This window comes from Battus philenor, unplaced genomic scaffold (genome assembly GCF_028537555.1).
Source record: "Battus philenor isolate CCGP_79_NKW_IND1 unplaced genomic scaffold, ilBatPhil1.0.hap1 SCAF_11, whole genome shotgun sequence".
NCBI lineage: Eukaryota > Metazoa > Arthropoda > Insecta > Lepidoptera > Papilionidae > Battus > Battus philenor.
In genome coordinates this window covers 6,948,633-6,967,832 of record NW_027181673.1, presented here as the reverse complement: position 1 = coordinate 6,967,832, position 19,200 = coordinate 6,948,633, and the positions used below count along the sequence as shown (strand labels likewise).

The 19,200-nt window shown below is 33.7% G+C and overlaps 1 protein-coding gene across 3 annotated transcripts in view; it reads right to left on the bottom strand.

Moving 5' to 3' along the window:
* Positions 1-19,200, bottom strand: part of Actn (alpha actinin) — a 58,749-nt gene that overhangs the window by 3,397 nt on the left and 36,152 nt on the right. For 2 of the 3 annotated variants that reach the window (XM_068774549.1, XM_068774555.1), the window contains exons 2-16: positions 14,419-14,623; positions 11,192-11,322; positions 10,363-10,597; positions 9,560-9,645; positions 7,371-7,463; positions 6,779-6,882; positions 6,240-6,366; positions 5,541-5,688; positions 4,579-4,729; positions 3,505-3,690; positions 2,920-3,046; positions 2,239-2,334; positions 1,832-2,020; positions 744-871; positions 367-545 (exon numbers count right to left, since the gene is read on the bottom strand). In XM_068774549.1, the coding sequence (XP_068630650.1) occupies positions 367-545; positions 744-871; positions 1,832-2,020; positions 2,239-2,334; positions 2,920-3,046; positions 3,505-3,690; positions 4,579-4,729; positions 5,541-5,688; positions 6,240-6,366; positions 6,779-6,882; positions 7,371-7,463; positions 9,560-9,645; positions 10,363-10,597; positions 11,192-11,322; positions 14,419-14,623 (2,185 nt within the window). Of the gene's footprint in view, positions 1-366; positions 546-743; positions 872-1,831; positions 2,021-2,238; positions 2,335-2,919; positions 3,047-3,504; positions 3,691-4,578; positions 4,730-5,540; positions 5,689-6,239; positions 6,367-6,778; positions 6,883-7,370; positions 7,464-8,504; positions 8,591-9,559; positions 9,646-10,362; positions 10,598-11,191; positions 11,323-14,418; positions 14,624-19,200 lie in introns of all 3 variants that reach the window. The other variant, XM_068774563.1, reaches the window with a different exon arrangement.

Genomic DNA, 19,200 nt, shown 5'->3' with positions numbered 1-19,200 from the left:
AAGAAAAATCAATCTTGAGAAAGAATTGCAGCAAAAACAGCAATTCTTTGAGCTGTTAAGGGTTACCACTCTGTAAATTACCTAAAATGTGTTTGCCTTCAAGCTATTTCAAGGTATTTAATATCATATTCTTTAACAGATAGCCGCCAAAGACCGTAATGAAGACCGGTCTTGTGTTACCTTGACTTTGTCGTCGGTACATTTAGTGGAGAGTTTACTTACGCCGCTCCTATCTCTGAGTTCTTTTTGCTTGTTCTTCTCAAGTTAGAGGTATATTACCTGACCAGGCGATAAGCTCAACGTGACGTCAACAAAATAATAATTCATTGTATGTTGAATAAAGAGTTTTCTCATTTGAAATATTACCGGTACGGTTTTTGTCGAAGTGGTTGAAAGAGGCACGGAACTCGTTGAGCTGTTCATGCGTGATGCCTTTGGAGTCGCGCGTCAGGATTTGGTTCTCCACCTCGTTGATGGTGCGGTTTATGGATGTGAGAAGTTGTTCCCAGCCTACGCGCAATGTCTCCATCGTGTACTGCGAATATCTGGAAATGACGATAAAGTCACAAGTCAATAGATAAACTTCTGTAGTTTCTTATATTACTTGTAATTCTTACGTGTTCTGAAGTGCCAGTAATGTTTGTCTATCAATAAAAAGCGATTGGAATATTTTAAATACGTATACGACGGCTCAAACAGAGTTCCTTGACATTCAGTTAAAAAAAGAAACAATTTTTAGTCACCTGTTTTCGAAAATCATGCCCTCCTGTACAGCCTGGTGGATGCGTTCGAGTTCTTCGATGTGCGGCTTGTAGGCGTACACGCCGGCCTCGTACTCTTTCAGGCGTCGTAACTGGTCTTCTAGTGAGCCCTAGAACGCGATGCAAACATTTTGTTTATCTGAACAATCCGAGCATCTCTGGCAGCTTTTTGATATAAATGTAATCATTATCATTTCAGGAAGTCCACTACTGAACTTTGACCTCCAATTCGTAAATTTTCAATAGGACCTGACGGAATCGGCCTATGTCCAGCGTTGTACCGTAATTTCAACTGTTCTTCACTTGCCAATTTGAATTTTCATCTGCAGATTCTAACGGACACAAGAGCCTTCTGTTTTGCATTATGTAGTCTGCACTGCTCCTTCAACTTACCAATCTACTGTGCTATGTTACTTCTTTCATTGAGATATATATATATATAATACATACATATATATATCTAAGAATATTGAAAAGTGATATTAGATCATTTCCCTAGTTTAAAACATAAATCTATTTACTATTAAAATAATCACTTGATTTGTGGACTTAATTTCACAATATGTATTGGAAGAATTAAAAAAAATAGCAGTGACATTCTACATCCTACGGCTGTAATAATGACTTTGAAAAAAGATTTTAATTGACCATTGTTCCATTCTTTGTTTAAAAATCAAATCACTGTCTGTTACTAATTTTACCACGAGGTGAGTTCAAAGGAGAGCGCGATATTAACGGTATACTGAAAAGGTTCTAAAGTGGAGGCTGCGAACCCGGAAGTGCATCGTTGGATGTCGTCTCACAAGCTGGACAAACGACCAAGTCAAGGTCGGGGAAAGACGCTGAATAGAGGTAGCTTCCAACAGGCTCAAGAAGAATATTGGGGCTATGTCCAGCACTGAAGGTTCCATCCTAAGTTTAAATATATTATACGACCTAAAGACGAAATATGTCCAGTAAGCGTCTAGGTCTTTTTCTTTTTTTACTATTTTTAGTTTTTGGATGCTGTCTATATATAAGGGTCGGTTTGTTCTCTTGTAGTTTATGATATGTGCAAAATGTTAATATACCTGCAGGCCCATGCCGATAGCGGTGACGGCGTCCATCTGTCGTTCTATCCAGGGTCCCACAGCGTTGGCCTTCTCTGCGAACTGTCTGCGCAGGGTTTCGTTGTTCTGCTGTTTGCGAAGCTCCGCGGCCAGGGTTCCGTCGCGTTGAGGCACCAGTTGCCTCACATCCGACCACTTGCGGTTCAATTCCTGTCACGAAATTAATTAACAATAATAACGCTACTTGTCTGCGATACAATATATTTTTTATTCGTTTTAATTAACTTTCACAATGATTGCCATCTCCCTGATGTAAATATAACTTGTGTATTATTTCCCTTGTTTATGGTCCTTAAAATGAATTTAAAGTAATAATGACTATAATTGTTTCCATTAATATATATTAAATGACAAATGTAGATACGTACGTGAGCGGTCAAAGTGGTGTAAGGGTTCTCTAAGCCTCCAGGGATTTGGTGTTGCTTCACGATGGATTCCACCTGGTGTACTAGATTCACAATTGCCTGTAAAACAACATTATGTTTTTATCACACCGTGTATTATATAGTTTAAGAATTTTACTTTCCAAACAGTATGTATATATATATATATATATATATATATATATATATATATATATATATGTGTGTGTGTGTGTTTTTGGGTCGTACTGTCACTACTATCCAAATGGTATAATATTCCGTTGTTTTGAGGGGGCAGAGGACGCCAAGCAAAGCAGTGAAGCTCATGGGCTTCCGAGGGAAATTCAGCTCAGGCCGTTACATATTACCATATTACCAGATTAAGAAGCCGCAGCTGAGGCCGCGAGTGACTAGGTTCAAGGGCCCTAGTGACAGGACCTCGGCTTGGGTGGTCACAAGAGCGCCCGGTGATTATTACCTGGCTAACGTTAATACCACTTTGGAAATCTAGTAGCGCTGGGTGAAGTATTAAAAGAAACTCTAGCAACATTTCTATCTAGAAGGGTTATGTGTCTATGAAGAATTGGTTACTGTACAAGCGTATAATATTTGCCAATGAGATATTAATCTACAAAATCCTCATTGCTTTACTGCTGCTTTACTTTTTAAGTCTGTGAGAGCATTTACCTGATATTCCTTGTCGGCTTCACCGAGAGTGGCCTTGAAGCGAGCGTGAGCGTCCATCAGGCCGGAGATCTCCTCGATAGTGTGGACTATGAACATGTCCACGAGATCCTCGCGGGTGCCGTCCAACCTTAAGTTTATACGCAAATTCTTTATTTTATTCACAAATTCGCGAATAAACAAAAACTAGTATATAATGCCAAAAAATATAATTTTTAAAGTGACCATAAAATAAACTTAAAAGCCTGGTTTGAGTTTTTTGTGGACTTTTATTAGATTGAAGCGTTTTTGGAACCCTCACAGCTTTAAGTCCAAACAACATTATAGGGAAGATCAACTCGATTCTGGTTTCTAACACATTGGGCTCTTATGGCAGTCTTCTTATAACGTACTCAAGTGGTCACTTTAAAAGATCTTATGTGGATAATTAATATATATATGAATTAATGAAGAATACAGAAACTTATTCTTCTGCTAAACTTGGAAGTGTATAGGGTTATGAAGCGGCTTTTTGTGTGTAGGTCCTTTTAATTACATTGTAGGTGTTATTAACCTAACTTATGGGACAGTCAGGCAAGTATAACTCACCAGTTGTTGAACGGTGCAGCGCGTTTGGCGAACTCGAGGTGCAGAAGGTCGATCTGCTCCAGCACGCGCTCGGCGTCGTCGAGGGCAAGTCGGCGGCGTTGAGTAAGAGCACCCAGTCGGTCCCACTGCGAGCAGATACGCTGGCAGCGAGCGTTCACAGCGCCCACCTCGTGGTACTCCAGCGTGCTGGGGAACACGGTTACCATTAATGTTATGCAACGACAAGCCTTATTTACATGATTGATACTATAATGTATACATCAAAAACTGTAAAATTTCATTTAAAAAGAACAACTTCTAGTTTCTTGTCGGCTCTTCTGGGCAGATCAGTCTCCTGAGCCGATGGCAGCTTACTACTTAAATGTTAAAATAATCGACTATTCAAATATGCCTACTTTAATAAAGATATTTTTAATATAATCTGAGGTTTTCCTAATGTGCGATCGTTTATTTTATAACGTTAGAACAGCTGTTAAAGTTAACAGCACAAAATATTACTTAACACGTTATTTTGTTCTTAGAACGTCAATAAGAATTAGTAATACATACTCATTACTGCTTGAAGAGGGCTATGCTCGGAATTGATAGGTGCTCTAAGACATCGAATCGGAAAATCAACAAATTCTAGAAGATTGGCAAGAGGAAGTGGGGCAGACCTTGAAGTTCTGAAGAGGATATCACAGGCCGACAGGCGCAGCGTAAGACGGATAGACAATCTTGCCAAGGTCGTCGGAAGACGCTGTTATACAGGCTGCTTCCAGCAGTGGACTTATTACGATGATTGTGACTCATAAATTATTAAAAATAGTTGTAATAATAATATTTTTTACAATAAAGAGGTCTAAATAGTAATATCTTTAGGGGTATTCAATGACGCCTTTTTGCAAAAATTAAATTTGGATAAATATATATCTGATCTCTGTTTATAGAATATATTATAAATAAAAAATCATAACTTTTTAGTGTTATTAATTATGTTACGGAAATTTGGTAACTAATTATTCATAATTTGATCATTAACACATTAAAACAACTTTCATAGATAATATAATAAATTAACTTAATATAACGTACTTGAGCTCCTGCGCGATGGCAGCAATCTGCTCGACGCGGTCCTGGTGCGCGGCGAGGTCGGACTCGAACGCCTCGTGCTTCTTCTTCAGCGCCTTGATGTCATACAACTTGCATTGGCGGAAGTCCTGCGACTGCAGCATCTCTTCCTTGCCTGAACCACAAAGAATTGGTTTTAAATCATCATCAATTCGGACATAGGCCGCCACTATTGATTTCCAAAAGAACTGGTATGAAGTGATCAACAAGGCCCTGCACACACACGGCAAAACACAGTAAACTATGTGACAAACACGGTAAGATTTTTGAGATATTTGCTATATATAGTCATTTAGTTTCCTCGGATTGGAGATGGCCGAGTGCAGGGGGTGCCTTATTTAAGACCGTGAGTTCGCTTGGGCCTCTTACTTTAGACCTAAGGATAAATATTTTTTTACTCCGTTATTAACAGAACATTAAATTTCATGTTTTTATTTATTTATCTAGGTTAGAACACAGACCAGAGGTGATTAAATCTGTCATCAAACAGTAGTAGGCAAGCATTACTGTACCATCTATGTCTTAATGCGACAAGCGTTCATGCAGTGTCGCAGAATTTAATTAATTAATTATTTATTTCAATTAAATAATATTTTAACAGGAAAAACTAGTTTAGGCATAATATAAAATGAAATCATTTCAATCTTTAAATTTATAATAAAATATAAATTAATTTCTCATAAAAAATCTCATTAAAAATCATTAAAAAATCTCAAATACTTACTAATATTATGATTTAAAATTTAATTCAATAGTTTATAAAAAGATTGAATAAGGTTTATCGGACAACAGGCACGTACAAAACAATTACAATATTTAATTTACTAATTGGTATAAAATCTGACCCAAATTGTATGTTTATGAAAAAGTATCGTTTCAAATATTTGTAGAAGTACTTTTAATGAATTTAATTCTGTGAAACTGACCTCTTGTCCAGTCCTCATGGATGTCAGCCTTGTGCTTGAATTTCTGTGCGAGATACTCCAAGCGCTCAAGACGCATCATCTCGCTAAGCAGCCACTCCTCGAAAGCCTTCTCGGCGATTTCAAGACCCTTCCACGCTTGAGCGATGTCCTAAATATACAGTGTAAAATTAATTTTTACTATAATTATATCATTTATCCAGATGGGTATCTTTTAGATGAGCGGTGATACCGCAGTATTCATTTCTACTTTGATCAACATCATCTTGATTGACGTGTGTGTGTGTGGTTCAAGCTCGAATGGCCATTTGCGCGTTAGGTGACCTGACCACTCCTACTTCAACTCGTCAATATCCTGGGATTTGTCAGTTATTTTCTTTTATCAACAGATCTTTTTCTTGATCGGATTTTGTAAATAAATCCCGAGCATAACCCTCTCCAAACAGTAACGTGTAAATATTACTAATTCATCTTAGCATTGTAAGTAGACAAGAACAAAATAACGTGTTAAGTAATATTTGGTGCTGTTAACCTTAACGGTTTTTATAACTTTATAGAACATACGGTCCTAAATTCGGAAAACCAAAAATAATTTGTATCACACAAACAATGTTTAAACATATATTTTTAACTGAAATTTCTTAAAAGGTGTATTTAAAAATTGGTAGAAGATTATTACGTAATGATTTGTTAAATACTTACCGATACCATCTTGCCTTCAGTGGGCATATAAGCAGGTCGGTTGCTCAAACGCAGTTTGGTCTGCAGGGTGTTGAAGTTGGTCTCCAGTTTGGCCTTTTGCTCCACACGCGGTGGCTTATGTTTACGCCTGTCCATGGAAATTGATTCTAAATTAATACCATATTCTCTATTTTGGCATATTAAATATCTTCTTCGCTGGATAGTCAACAGCGAGCGATCTTTCAACTTCGCTTTTATAAGCAAGAGAACGAGACAAAATATAGATGTCAATAATTACAAAGAAATCTTAAGATGAGTTTACATGCAAATAATTTTTACAACGTGTTCAAGTAGTTAAGGTATTTATATATTTTTACTATCGTTCTGACGGTCGACAGAAATGGCATACCAATCTGTTTATTGCCGACACACCAAAGCATCTTTCTTTAATTTTCATAAACAGGAGTAATTTATAGTAGGATCTCGAGTCCGCTCTGTCTAAACGATATATACATGTAAACACATCCTTACTTCATTATTGCAGTGCAGAAATAAGTTACCTGTAAGTACGGTAGTCTTCCAGCTTCTTCTGGCAACCGGCAAGCGAGTTGTCCGTTTGGCGGCTGTTGAGCCATGGCATAGTGCGTCGGATCCATTCCAATAGCTGCGCAAAATTATTTTTCTTTAACATTTTTGTATGATGACATTTTCAACCAATAACAAAAAAGGGTATTGTTAATATTCTGGTGCGTATCCACAATACGTTAATGTTTCGGTTTTTATGGTAATCACATTTGTATCAACAGAGTTCCAGGACTACTGTGATAAGCTTGTGTTTCGTATAATCATGTGCGTGTATGTGCGAGCGAGACGACAAACTATACTTGCTTGTGCGTTGGTAAAGACGACGAAAGCAGTGTCTTTTATGTAATGTGGCTCTTAGTTATTCATTAAGACTTCTTCTATTAATTTTTAATAAAAGAAATTCATCAGGTATTTAGCTATTGAATATTGGATCTTTGATAGTAGTATAGTAGATAGGTCACTATCTGATTGGAATTTGGTTCAATAAAATTATTCATATCATAAACATTAAATTTAATTTGATAAGATAGCATTATTTTCTGTTTTAAATAAACTTTGGATACTTACATCGCTGGCAAGACGCTCGTACTCTTCCATGAGACGTTCGTTCTCCTGGTTGACTTTGAGAACTTTGCAGATGCGGTTCGCGGCAGTTTCAGCCTTTTTTAAGATAAAAATTATTATAAATTATAGTGGAAGGTACTGCGAAATATAAAGCTTTATAATTGATATTAATAAATAAATAGAGATTACACAATCACTCTTAATTTTATATTGTTATTATAAACATTTATTAGTGATCCGCTTTCTAGTACTAGTAGTGCTAAAGATATACCATTTATACCAATAATGCATCATTAACGGTGCTTAAGGGCCTTATTTTGAAGCTTATAAGGATGTTTGTTTATTAATAAAAATTCACGACAATGGCTGTTTTTGCTTGTTTTGTGAGGCCAACAAAACCGCGGCGTTATTAAATAACCTACGTTATTGATTTCCAAGACTTATAAGACTGTACCTAAGCAGTCAACATGTAGAATCCAAAACATGATTTTTGATTTTTACGTCATTGTTGCTTGTTATCATATAATAGTGAATTATTTCACATTACCGGTATTTCTTACATATTTTTTATTTACAAATAGTAAAAGCAATTAACATAAAAGCATGCTACATTAATGAGTCGTTAGAATTAGCATTTATTAAAATGTTATTTAATTTTTGTGATTTGGTTTATTAGCATGATTTTTTTATTTACTCTCTTAATCAATGTTTGTTAAGAAACCAGGTGATACATTTTTTGATTTTTACTACGAAATACAAAATTATGCAGATGATTCTAATGTTTAAATTTTATCTACGTTTTTCTGTATTATAGTTATTGGCCCAAATAACTTGCAGCTGTATTCAAAGAACCATAATTGTTTAATATAAGATTGTAAAAACATAGATTATTCTATATATTGTTATTTGATTTCAATAGGATTATATACCATCAAACGTTTCGTACATAACATATATATACTTTCATTTTTGTTACAACCGAAATGTTTTATAATCACCAATATAATACAGGCTAAGCTGACATTGCACAATTTTTTTTAATTGTTACTTAGGTTAGGAGTTTCTCTGACAATATAGAAGATATCTTACTTAATAAATAGTTATACTTTTCTCAAATAACCTGTGGTACATACAAACCTTCTGAGCGCCCGAGAAGCAATGGTAATATGAGGACACGTAGGTCATGACAGCACGCTCGTCGGGCATCGCTGTGTTCTGCAGATCTAGCGAGCGTCACGCGGGCACAATGGGTTAGTGGACATGCGATTTATTTATTTTCAAACAAAAAGAATGCTTGCGGGGGATTCATTAAAGTGAGAGCATAATCGAGGAATTATTTTAAGTAGGTTTAATTGCGATATAACGTGCGTTTAAAAATATATTAACCAAAAATTGGGTATATAGATGTTTACGTATTAATCTCAAATAATTTACATTAGGAGTAAAATAGCTCAGCTGCTGGATGTGGGCCTCCTTATAGAAACAGCCTGCATCCAGCGTCTTCTGATGACCTTAACAAGGTCGTCTGTCCACGTTGTGGGTGGACATCCTGAGCTTACCATCTGTTCTGCACGCTATGTTCTGCCCGCTGCCATTTCAACTTATCAAACCGCTGGATTATGTCGTTTGCTTTCGTTAGTTTACGGTTCTTTGAATTCATTAATAAACCTCGCAAAGAAATTACTAGTATAGCCCTTTCTAAGGCCCTTGGAGCGACTTGCGGTTAATAGCGTGACAATTGATTATCGGCCGAGTAGCCTTGCTAACAATATACAAACTTATTGATGAGTCAGTATTACCCGTATTTACGTTAGAAGTTATTGACTTTCGAATATTGAATGTCTGATAAATCGTTATCGCATTTAAACCGTTTTAAAATGGAGGGAGTGAATTGAATAAATTATAGCTCGTATAATAGTGGAATAAACAAGGATGAAACACGATCACAATTACAAGCATTCTGTTTGTAAAATGTACATTGAGTTATTGACGGTAAGCCACTACAATAAAATTTAGCTTGTTACTAAGTTTTAACCACTTATCGTGGAGCGTATATCAAAACATGGTATATGGTTTGAAAATCAAAAGGGTTTAATTTTTGATAATGGTTTCGAATCATGCTATAAGTGACACACGGAGGCCTGGCGTTAAGGTTTCATCGGGAGGCGGTAGCGGCAGCCATTTTTTTATACCTGTTGCGCGCCTTGGAACGCGTGGTAGTAACATGACACATAGGTCATAATGGCGCGTTCGTCCGGCTTTGGCGTGTTTATGAGGTCTGCAATATTCAGTCATGCCCAATGTAAATATTCAAATCCAATTAATACATTTAGCTTTGATGTGCCGTGAATTATTTTTCCTGTTCCTGATAATGACTTAAGTTTGAGTTTAGAACATAAAATTTAATAATATTATAATTACGATAACACATACAACTTATTTACATTATTACTATAATTTGGGCTTAAATTTCGAAAAACAAAACTAAATCTTTATTATTAAAATATTTTAATGGTGTTGATAAATCGTAATATTCTTTTCTTATTAAATAAGCAGTGGCATAAGAAGTAACCAAATTTAATAGCCATATTTAGCACCGTGACGGGCGGGTTCAATTATCAATAAGCTCACATTTGTGTTGATTACTTCAAAATTGCTCGAAAATGTTTGAGAAAAACATCGTCAGGTAGCAGGGATGTTCTTGGAGTATAAATCGCACCAAACCGTCAGAGATTTGTCAGGTACAACACACTCTTCATTACTTAATTTTGGCACAAAGAAGAAGCCTTTGTGCCAATAGCAAAATTACCAAGATACCCTTTCTTATGAAGTAAATTGTAATTTGACTTTTGTTTATATACTGCAGCTTTTACTTTTATTATCGTTTCTGTTTTCTTTTCTGTTAATCAGTTTATATATTCAAAATTGAAAAAGTGCTTTTAATAACGTATGCACTATTTTTAAGGTCTATCGTAAATAAAAGTAGAATATTTACCGTCAGGGTCCAACATGCGGGGGATGTCGAGGTACTTCTCGGCCACATCGAAGGCCGTGTTAAGGTTCTCGAGTGGGTTATCTTTAGAGAGCTTGCTGTAGTCAATCAGGTCGGGCCTGTGCCTATGGATGAGAGCGCAGAAGGCCAAACCGTCCTTGAACGACAGGTGGAAGTTTTGAACGTTGACATTCTTGTAGGGCGCAGTCTTACGCTGGCACCATAAGAGTAGACCTTCCTGTAATTTTATAAAGAACAATTTTAAGTACGAGTTAAGTTAAACTTTAAATTAACTGTGTAAATCTAAAATTTACTGACGGACCTTATTTGAAAAAGCCGAAACAACCTAAAACACTTAAGTATCTCACGTTTGAAGTTAAAAATTGAAAAAGACATACTTACATATATCTACATATTTACGTATACATTGCATCATTTCAATTACCATTATAAAACACCATACAATTATAACAAATTTAATTTTAACATTATAGCTATAAGATATTTGAGCTGGCTGTTCATTTATTTACAAATCATATCGTTCTATATATCTAACTTAGAATATTCACTCGATGAAAGTTGATACGCCTTACTCGTAAAATAACGTAGTTACCAAGGTTTTTAAAGAACAAAAATGTTTACTACGCCAGTAGTGTCACATATATACGCGTATTTTCCACCAGTATTTTATTTGCGTTCTCATTTCTCTAGCTACAGCGACCTTCAAAATGGTCAAACGAGATCATTTAGAAGAGTTTCAGTGATCCAATATGAAGGTTATTTTAAGATAATATTATAATGATTTTTACTGAAATTTCAAAATCGCACACACCTTTGCGGTCATTTCTTCTACGGAGATGTCCTGAATGGCGAATCTTAGAATGATGGTCCAGATCATACCGAGTGTCATCTTTAAGTTGCCATCAACAATTTCTTCAGCACCGATTGACACCAATTTTACACCTGAAAAAAAAAATGTTTTAATTTCGTTATTATTTTCAAATACCTCTTTCCACATTTTACTTCGATTACTAAATGCAATAATTTTAGTAGTAAGTCGTTTAGTCTTGGATATAGGTCTCCACAGAATTCCAATAGCACCGTTTACGAGCAGTCTGCATCTAGCGTCTTCGGACGACCTTGACAAGGTCGTCTTATCAACCTTGAAGGTAGATATCTTACGCTGCGCTTGCCGCATTAAACTTTTTTTTAAAAACAAACGATGGCATTTAAAATGAAAAGTGCTATCTTTTTTATATACTACATAGCCATAGGAAATAAGTTTTTTTAAGTTACCAATTGATTGATATTGATTTTTCTTAAATTTAATACGTGTGATATTTAAAGTGTCACACGTGCTAGTTTCAGTCAATAATTAGGTTACTGTACTCATATAATTTCTGAAATTATTTGATGAAGTAAAACTACATATTGGTTTTAATATTGTATAGAACATTAATAAAGCCAGGGCAAAGAAGAGGTAGAAAATTAAATTTACAAGTTATATTTGTAAATATATTTATTCATAACAATGATTTAATTTTGATACGGGGTGAGTTAAATAAGCCTTTACAATTATTTCCAATGACCCTGTATAAAGTGAACACTCGAAAACTATTGTAATGCGACAGTCCAATAACTTTTGGCAGTATAAAGCCAGCAGGGACAGATTGTGAATAATAAATAATTTTAAAATGTATTAATTCGAATGTTGAGAACACTTTTTCTTACTTCATGATTATCATTACGTTATTTATTATTTCTTAAACTATTTGTTTTGGGCGAAGCTTTTTTCTGTAAATTAATTGACGGAAAAAAATCTGTACATTAATCCCTTTAAAGCTTTTACACCTATAATTGATTACCAGTATAAACTTTTGGGAGTGGAGAATGTGTATGACCGTTTATACTAGTTGAGTGAAAACTTATGTGAATACTAAATATATATTCTGTAATAACAAATAGTGAGAGAATAATTATGAACGCTATTATTTAAAAAAAAGTCGTTCAAGTTTATACTCTCTATGGTCTGTTAAAATATTTGAAGGAAAAAAATAGTCGTTAAATTAAACATTTTATATTGGCTGTATATATACGTTAGTAAACACACCTTAATGTTTAATTATCGATGAAGCAGAAGTTGCTTAATGTATTTAGGATTACCATCGACTTAACCGGTAGTTAAACTTTTCAAGTGGAACTGCATTCCTGATGATGCATACGAACAAAAATGTCACGGACGCGTAATTATGCGGGAGGATATTATTAACAGTAACCGAATATTTTGTCTCTTAAACGACTAAACTAAACTACCAAAGAAGTAATGAATAAACAATAAAACAAGTAAAAATATTCCAATAAGCTAACGTGTGTATGTTTTACATATATCGTGTTAATTATAACAGAGAATATCCCTAATGGGAAGTTAAATTAAATGAGAATATTTCAAATTCTCTTTATATTATAATGGAAGTATTAATATGAAATTTTGAAAGGCAAGTTTCAAAGAAATTGTTGTCATTGATAAAGAATTAAATTACATTTGAGTTTATATTTATAGAGTATATTTATATTGGCTTTTAAAACACAAGCTGTATTTGGGAGTCAAAATAATTTTCTTTCAAATATTTGATTAGTGTAAGCAAATGCACTGCGTTTTTTAACCTACAAACCATATAATTAGCGACATTCCTAAGCGACGTTTATGTATTTTCTTATCGTGCAACATTCTATGTGCAAAAAAAGCCTTGGCCTACTCTTATTACCGGTTATACAATCAGCTATAGAAATAATCGAAAAGAATTCCAAGTGGTAATTAACGGTAATTAATTATAAACAATGATTTTAAATGTTCAACAATAACACGGTCAATTATTGTTTGTTTGCTAAATATATTAAATTGACTGTATAAACGGTTTTTTTACATATTTATGAAATAAAGTAGCGGATTTACTAAACCAGGAGTCAGCAAACTATGGTATAAAAGCTACAACTGGCTCCTTGACTACTTTATTGAATATGTTATAAAATACTTTATAAACTTTCTTAAAGTGAAATATGAAACGATTTAAAAATAACCCTACTTTTGAAGAAACTAGTCCTATTAGATATAGATATATATTATAGATTTTATGAAGAGCTCGTTGCATATTTTTAAATATATATTATTTTTAGATTCTATTAACTGCTTCATATGCCAATAGAAAACCAGATAAAATTAGTATTTCAAAGTACTTTATTTATTAATTTAATCTCTTAATAAAAATATACTTTTTTATTTCGGATACTGGGGGACTAGAAATAATGACATTATCATTGTAATGCATAACAGTACATATTTTTAGAGTCAAATGTTTGACATCGAGGTTAATTATTTTAATTTACCCTGTGATTTGTAAGGAAAAAGAAAAGTGGTTATTTTATCTTTCATTCCTTGAGAACCTGGACGAGTTGTACAAGTATACTAAACAATACCAACGATGATTCATTTTTATTTATATATACTTAGAAGTGTGTAAGTTTACTTAATGTATCGTTGGCAAAGTTCGTACATATTTAGCAAAGACGAGCTAGAGAGCGTACTCTTAACCCCAATTGTTGCCTCGAAGTCCACTACAAGAGCTAGTTAACGTTTTAGGAACACGACTCTTTAATTTAAATTTTGTATTCATTACAATTATTTAAATATATAATTTGCGGAATACAAGCTACAAGTATCAGTGGGCAGGCTACAGTGCGTAGAATAGAAGACCGTTGGGGCTCAAAGGTTTTCGAGTGGATACCATAAACAGACACGCGCAGCGAAGGCTTTTTACCAACAAGTTATATAGAAGACTTTGTTAAAGTCGACGTTGTACGCCGCTTCCTACCGGTCTTATTGTAATTCTCTAGGGGAAAGATGATTTGCTATAATTGGCTTTGATGGAACGAGTTTGCCTAGTACTACACTAATAAAACAGAGTGTCTTAACAGATTATAAAATACTTAAATATATTTCTATTACAGAACTAATGAGAGGAAAATGTATAATCACTGAAAGGTATTAAGATGTACTCTCACCTTTAGATGCGATGAAGTCTAAGGCTTTGTTCACATTGGCGATTTTGTGGAAGCGCATCTTGCCGCGGTCGGGCTTAGGTAAAGTTTCCCCGGAGATCACCTCCAGCAGTAACATCAACTTGAGTCCATTTCTGAAGTCTTCTTCGATGTTTTCGATGCCAGTGCCGGCCTTTCTCAAGTGGCTGTTGCACCATGCTGTGAAGGTCTGCAAAGAAATCGTTTTTAACGTTAGAGAAGAAATAATCGACAAATGTCTGAAATAATTATTAAACAAAATTATAATTTTTCCTTATCGTTTTGAGATAATATAAACGGCGTTTTTATAATTTAAAAATATGTATATTGTTATATTAGGTTATCGTGGCGATTTTTAGGTGAGACTAGGTCTTGCAGAGGGCGTCTATCAGCTAAAAATAATAAGAATAAATCTTCTGAAATCATTCAAGAGTTTTTAGTAGATCGGAATGTGTGGGACTTAGATGACTTATTTGTAAGTTTGAGTAATATTAGTCCTTATAATTAATATTTGCATTTAAAATTTTTAAAATTTATTTTTTAAGAGTAACTGTTCAGTTTATAGTCTGCTTTTCTTAACAGACCAACATTTCAAATTGTTGGTTGCTTATCCACGCATTGGCTACACTGCTCTTTTTGTAATGTTAAAAACATTTGATTCGAAATTGCGTGTCTGTTTCAATGAAAAACATCTTCATATTGAATTCAAAAAATCTTTAATTATCAAAATTTCTTTGCTTATTTTAAAATAACACAACATAAGGCAACAAAACGGATGATTCCTTATTTTAATTATCAGGATTTAACATTGACGGAAAAAATGTTTACTTCGTAAACAACTATTTAGGACAAATATTTTTTAATATACACAAATTATAAATAATACTTTATGAAATAAATACCAATGCAATTGAGTTTAACGACTTAAGAAAAGTTATTATCAATAAGAAGTAATCGTAAATTTAGTTGTCGCTTGGCCGACAATTTTATTACTCTCAAACGTGGATCTCGCGTCGAGATTCGAGATATATCCCTTTTTAAGTGCGACACAGACGGTAAAGTTTAAGATATTTATTTCACAATAGTAAGAGGTACGAATGTGTTACGTGTTTTACGTTTTTTCAATGTTACATAACTTAATGCCTTTCTCTATTTAAATAGTTTTTTTGATGTGAACTATAACATTTATATGTGTGACATGCACACACTTATACGTGTAAGTAATTGTAATGTATCAACTTACTATTTCAACAATAAATGATGGTAATTTTATTTGAAAACGTTGAAGGAAGCTGATAACTTTTATAGCAGTAATAAATTGTCTTACTGAACGAGATATAGGAAAATATTTTTTATGTGTAAAAAATATATATTGAAAAATAATAATAACACTAAACAACAATAAAATACGTGGTTCTGCCGAGTTTCTTTCTTCTATTCTTGTCTGGTCTGAGGCATTCTATCCGGACAGATAGATTCACCTAGACATCAAGAAGAAATGTAATCGATAGTATGTTGAATAAATATTTTTTGAATTTGAATTAATAACAAGATCCATTATAATCTATTTTAGTTAAAGCTGGAATGGTTTAGTTAACCCATCAGAAAGGTAGTTGCGCGTTGGTGAATACCAATTGCACTTGAGCAAATCAATACTGCATCGAGCATCAGGTAGGGGAGAAACAGACGGGGGTCCGACCCTCGACCGAATTTGCGAGGGGCCATTAGCACTCGATTCATGCAAACTTCGATTGGTCAGCAATATATCCAACGAAATAAATTAAATTTTAACTGTAAATTTTAACCTTTATGAAATAAATATAAATTGATTAGAGCATGGACTATCGTTAAAATACAAGGTTTCTGTTCAAAACTGTATGTTATTGTTTTATATATAACATTCAGATGTATTCTTTCGGACTTTGCTGATATCAGCTGTCACCATGAAGCTTTATATATATAAATTTATATATATATATGTCTGGAATCGTAAAGCGACATAAAAATTTCTTCTGTACAATGGATTAAAGAGAAGCCATTACAGAAAATACATATTTCTAAATTAAAGTTCTTATCAAGTTAAAAAAATTAGCCAGAGTTTTTTTTGATACATCAAAAATTACCAAGAATGTATTTTATGAAAATATACCCTAAACAGATTAAATTCAAATTTCAAGATCAATTCATTAACAGTCAAATTTTATATTCCATTACTGAATGAAGTTATTTGTGCTGTTTATTTAAATTTGATTATTATTACACAGGAAACAACAAGTCTTAATGTAAAATACAATTCATGTTTGATTTCTAAAATAAATAAAATAAATTTCTAAATGAATTGAGAGTAAGTATAAACTCTAACTCTCTAACGTGACCACATTAGAAGTGAAACATAAAATATTAACACAACTTAATTTCTTTACCGAAGCAGAACAGAGGTTGTACAGATTGTTATTGTAAATTATAATTAATCTTTATTGTATGTTAAAATCCCGTTAAACTGAGTTTTAACATTCGCCGTTCGTCTTTCCGCTACATGACTCAGCTCATGATATTTAGTATTAAAGGTAGTCCGAGATATTTTCGGTAACAGCATCTTTTACGTCATTTGTTTAGTTTGAACTAAACTACTAAGCCGTCAATGATGCGGTTGAGTTCATCGCTGTGCCATCATTCGTCATACATCGCTTTCCATATAAGTCTCGATGAAGTGTTAAGATTTTCAAGGTTATTGTAATTGCACGTTTTAAATCATGCTTTGTTAGTTAAAAATACCATACGGGTATATTTTATTCAGTTTAGTAAAGTTGAATGACATACGAGTAAGTTGCACAAGTGCTTATAAAGTAAAAACTGTTGGTCATTTTGTTGCATATCAAAAGAGTTAGTAACTAAACTAGTCTAATAGGTCCATGGTTACCATCGACGAGAGACAGCCTAAGTATCCAGCGAGTTCCCCTCGTGGGGAGCCTTTCAAGTGAGCAGCCGCCGAAGCGTTCTAAGAGTTAGGCGGCCTTTAAATTCGCTGAAATTATTGTATATAGCGGCCCAAGCCGAAAGTTCCCAGAAAGCTTTCGAGCTTTGCTAACTTAAGAGGTTTTAATGAAATCGCCTTCTGCGCTCTGGCCCATCTAATCCGTGGAATCTGTTAACGCTGTATGGACCAGCGGTGTATACGTATACATAGTATGTAGTATGAATTTATTTTAAGTATATATGTATAAAGATATTTTAATTATGGTCTACACAATAGCTTGAAGTTCGCAATAATATTTGTTATGCTAAGAAATATTGTATATTCTATTTAATAAAGGAACCATAGCAAAACTATACTTCGATTTTGTTGAGCATAAAGACTACCGGAAACTCTTTGGTAACAAAATGATGCATGCCAGTGTTCACGTATTCCGCATCTGTATATTTCAATATTCAACAGGCCGTTAACCAGTCCTATTAGAAACCTATAGCGGAGGCTTATGTAGTACATAGAATTTAGTAAACACTTGGATTGTCTTGCAATGGTTACATTGTATATGAAATTTCTGATTGAATTATGTTTTGTTTTAAATTAATGCACATGTCTTTTATTTACAATCGTTAGTGTTGGTAACGATCCTACAATGAGATGGAATAGCAGATGAAATGAGTCGTTAAACTTGCTGTTGTTGTATCGTTTAAAAACATGCACTAAACTAAATGATTTGATTTTTTGCAGTATTTATAGACAGTATGATCAAAGCAAAAAAAATATAATACAGGACACGTGCAGATTTTAATTATAAAAAGAAATCTTATTAATAAGTTTTGTAATCAAATTTTATTATTCAAATAGTTACCTTATTCCTTAACGTTCACGGTTTGTGCTCTAAATCGGAGAACACGAAGTCGTGACTAAAATTTCCTCCAAATGGTAATACCTCTATTGTTTCTTACCTCTTAATCTCGCGAAATGTTAAGTTTGGCCAAATGCCTTTATTTGCGCAGTTTATTGCTTCGTTATTTATACTAACACGTTAATTGTATTGTATATGTACATAAACAATATATTCTCAAGCAGTCATATAGGAACACGATCAGAAAAATGTTGCTTTAATAGAAAGTATCGTATGGAGAATGTAACAAGTTTTTCTTAGTATACTTTTACTTCACTGTAACATCCATTGCGTACAGAATTGCATACAAATCTATAAGGAGTGCCATTCTCGGCGTATCTACTACTAATATATCTATAGCTAGTGGCACTCCTATGAAATTCGATCGCAATTAGTTCCAGAATGAACCTCAAGGTCTGCATTGATAAATATATTGCGTTGCATTCAATAAAATACTTTTTGCCGTTGGCATTGACAATTCAAAGGGCTCTACCGATGTATTCCGTTAGATTAAATCAATTTGATATACCCGATTACTTCGAGATGTAATCTACTATATTATTGTAGTTAATTAAATATAGATACTATCTGCCGGGCGACTCGATAGTTCTATTGTTGAATAATTCACAGAGCCGATGTATATTACAAAGGCTATAGAAATGCGGGTAAAAAATACCTGAGTACAACAATAATGCAATCGATAATCTGTTACGGAATTTATTCTGGATTGTTCAAATAATAATACATTACAACAATACCAATGGATTAAAAATCGAAGAGTAATGTATAAATAGTAAATATGTAGATGTACATCTTCAATTTAGAATATAAATATCTGTTTATACGTCACTCGAAGATTTTTACTTCGTTGTTTTGAAGCAAGTTCAAGACAAAA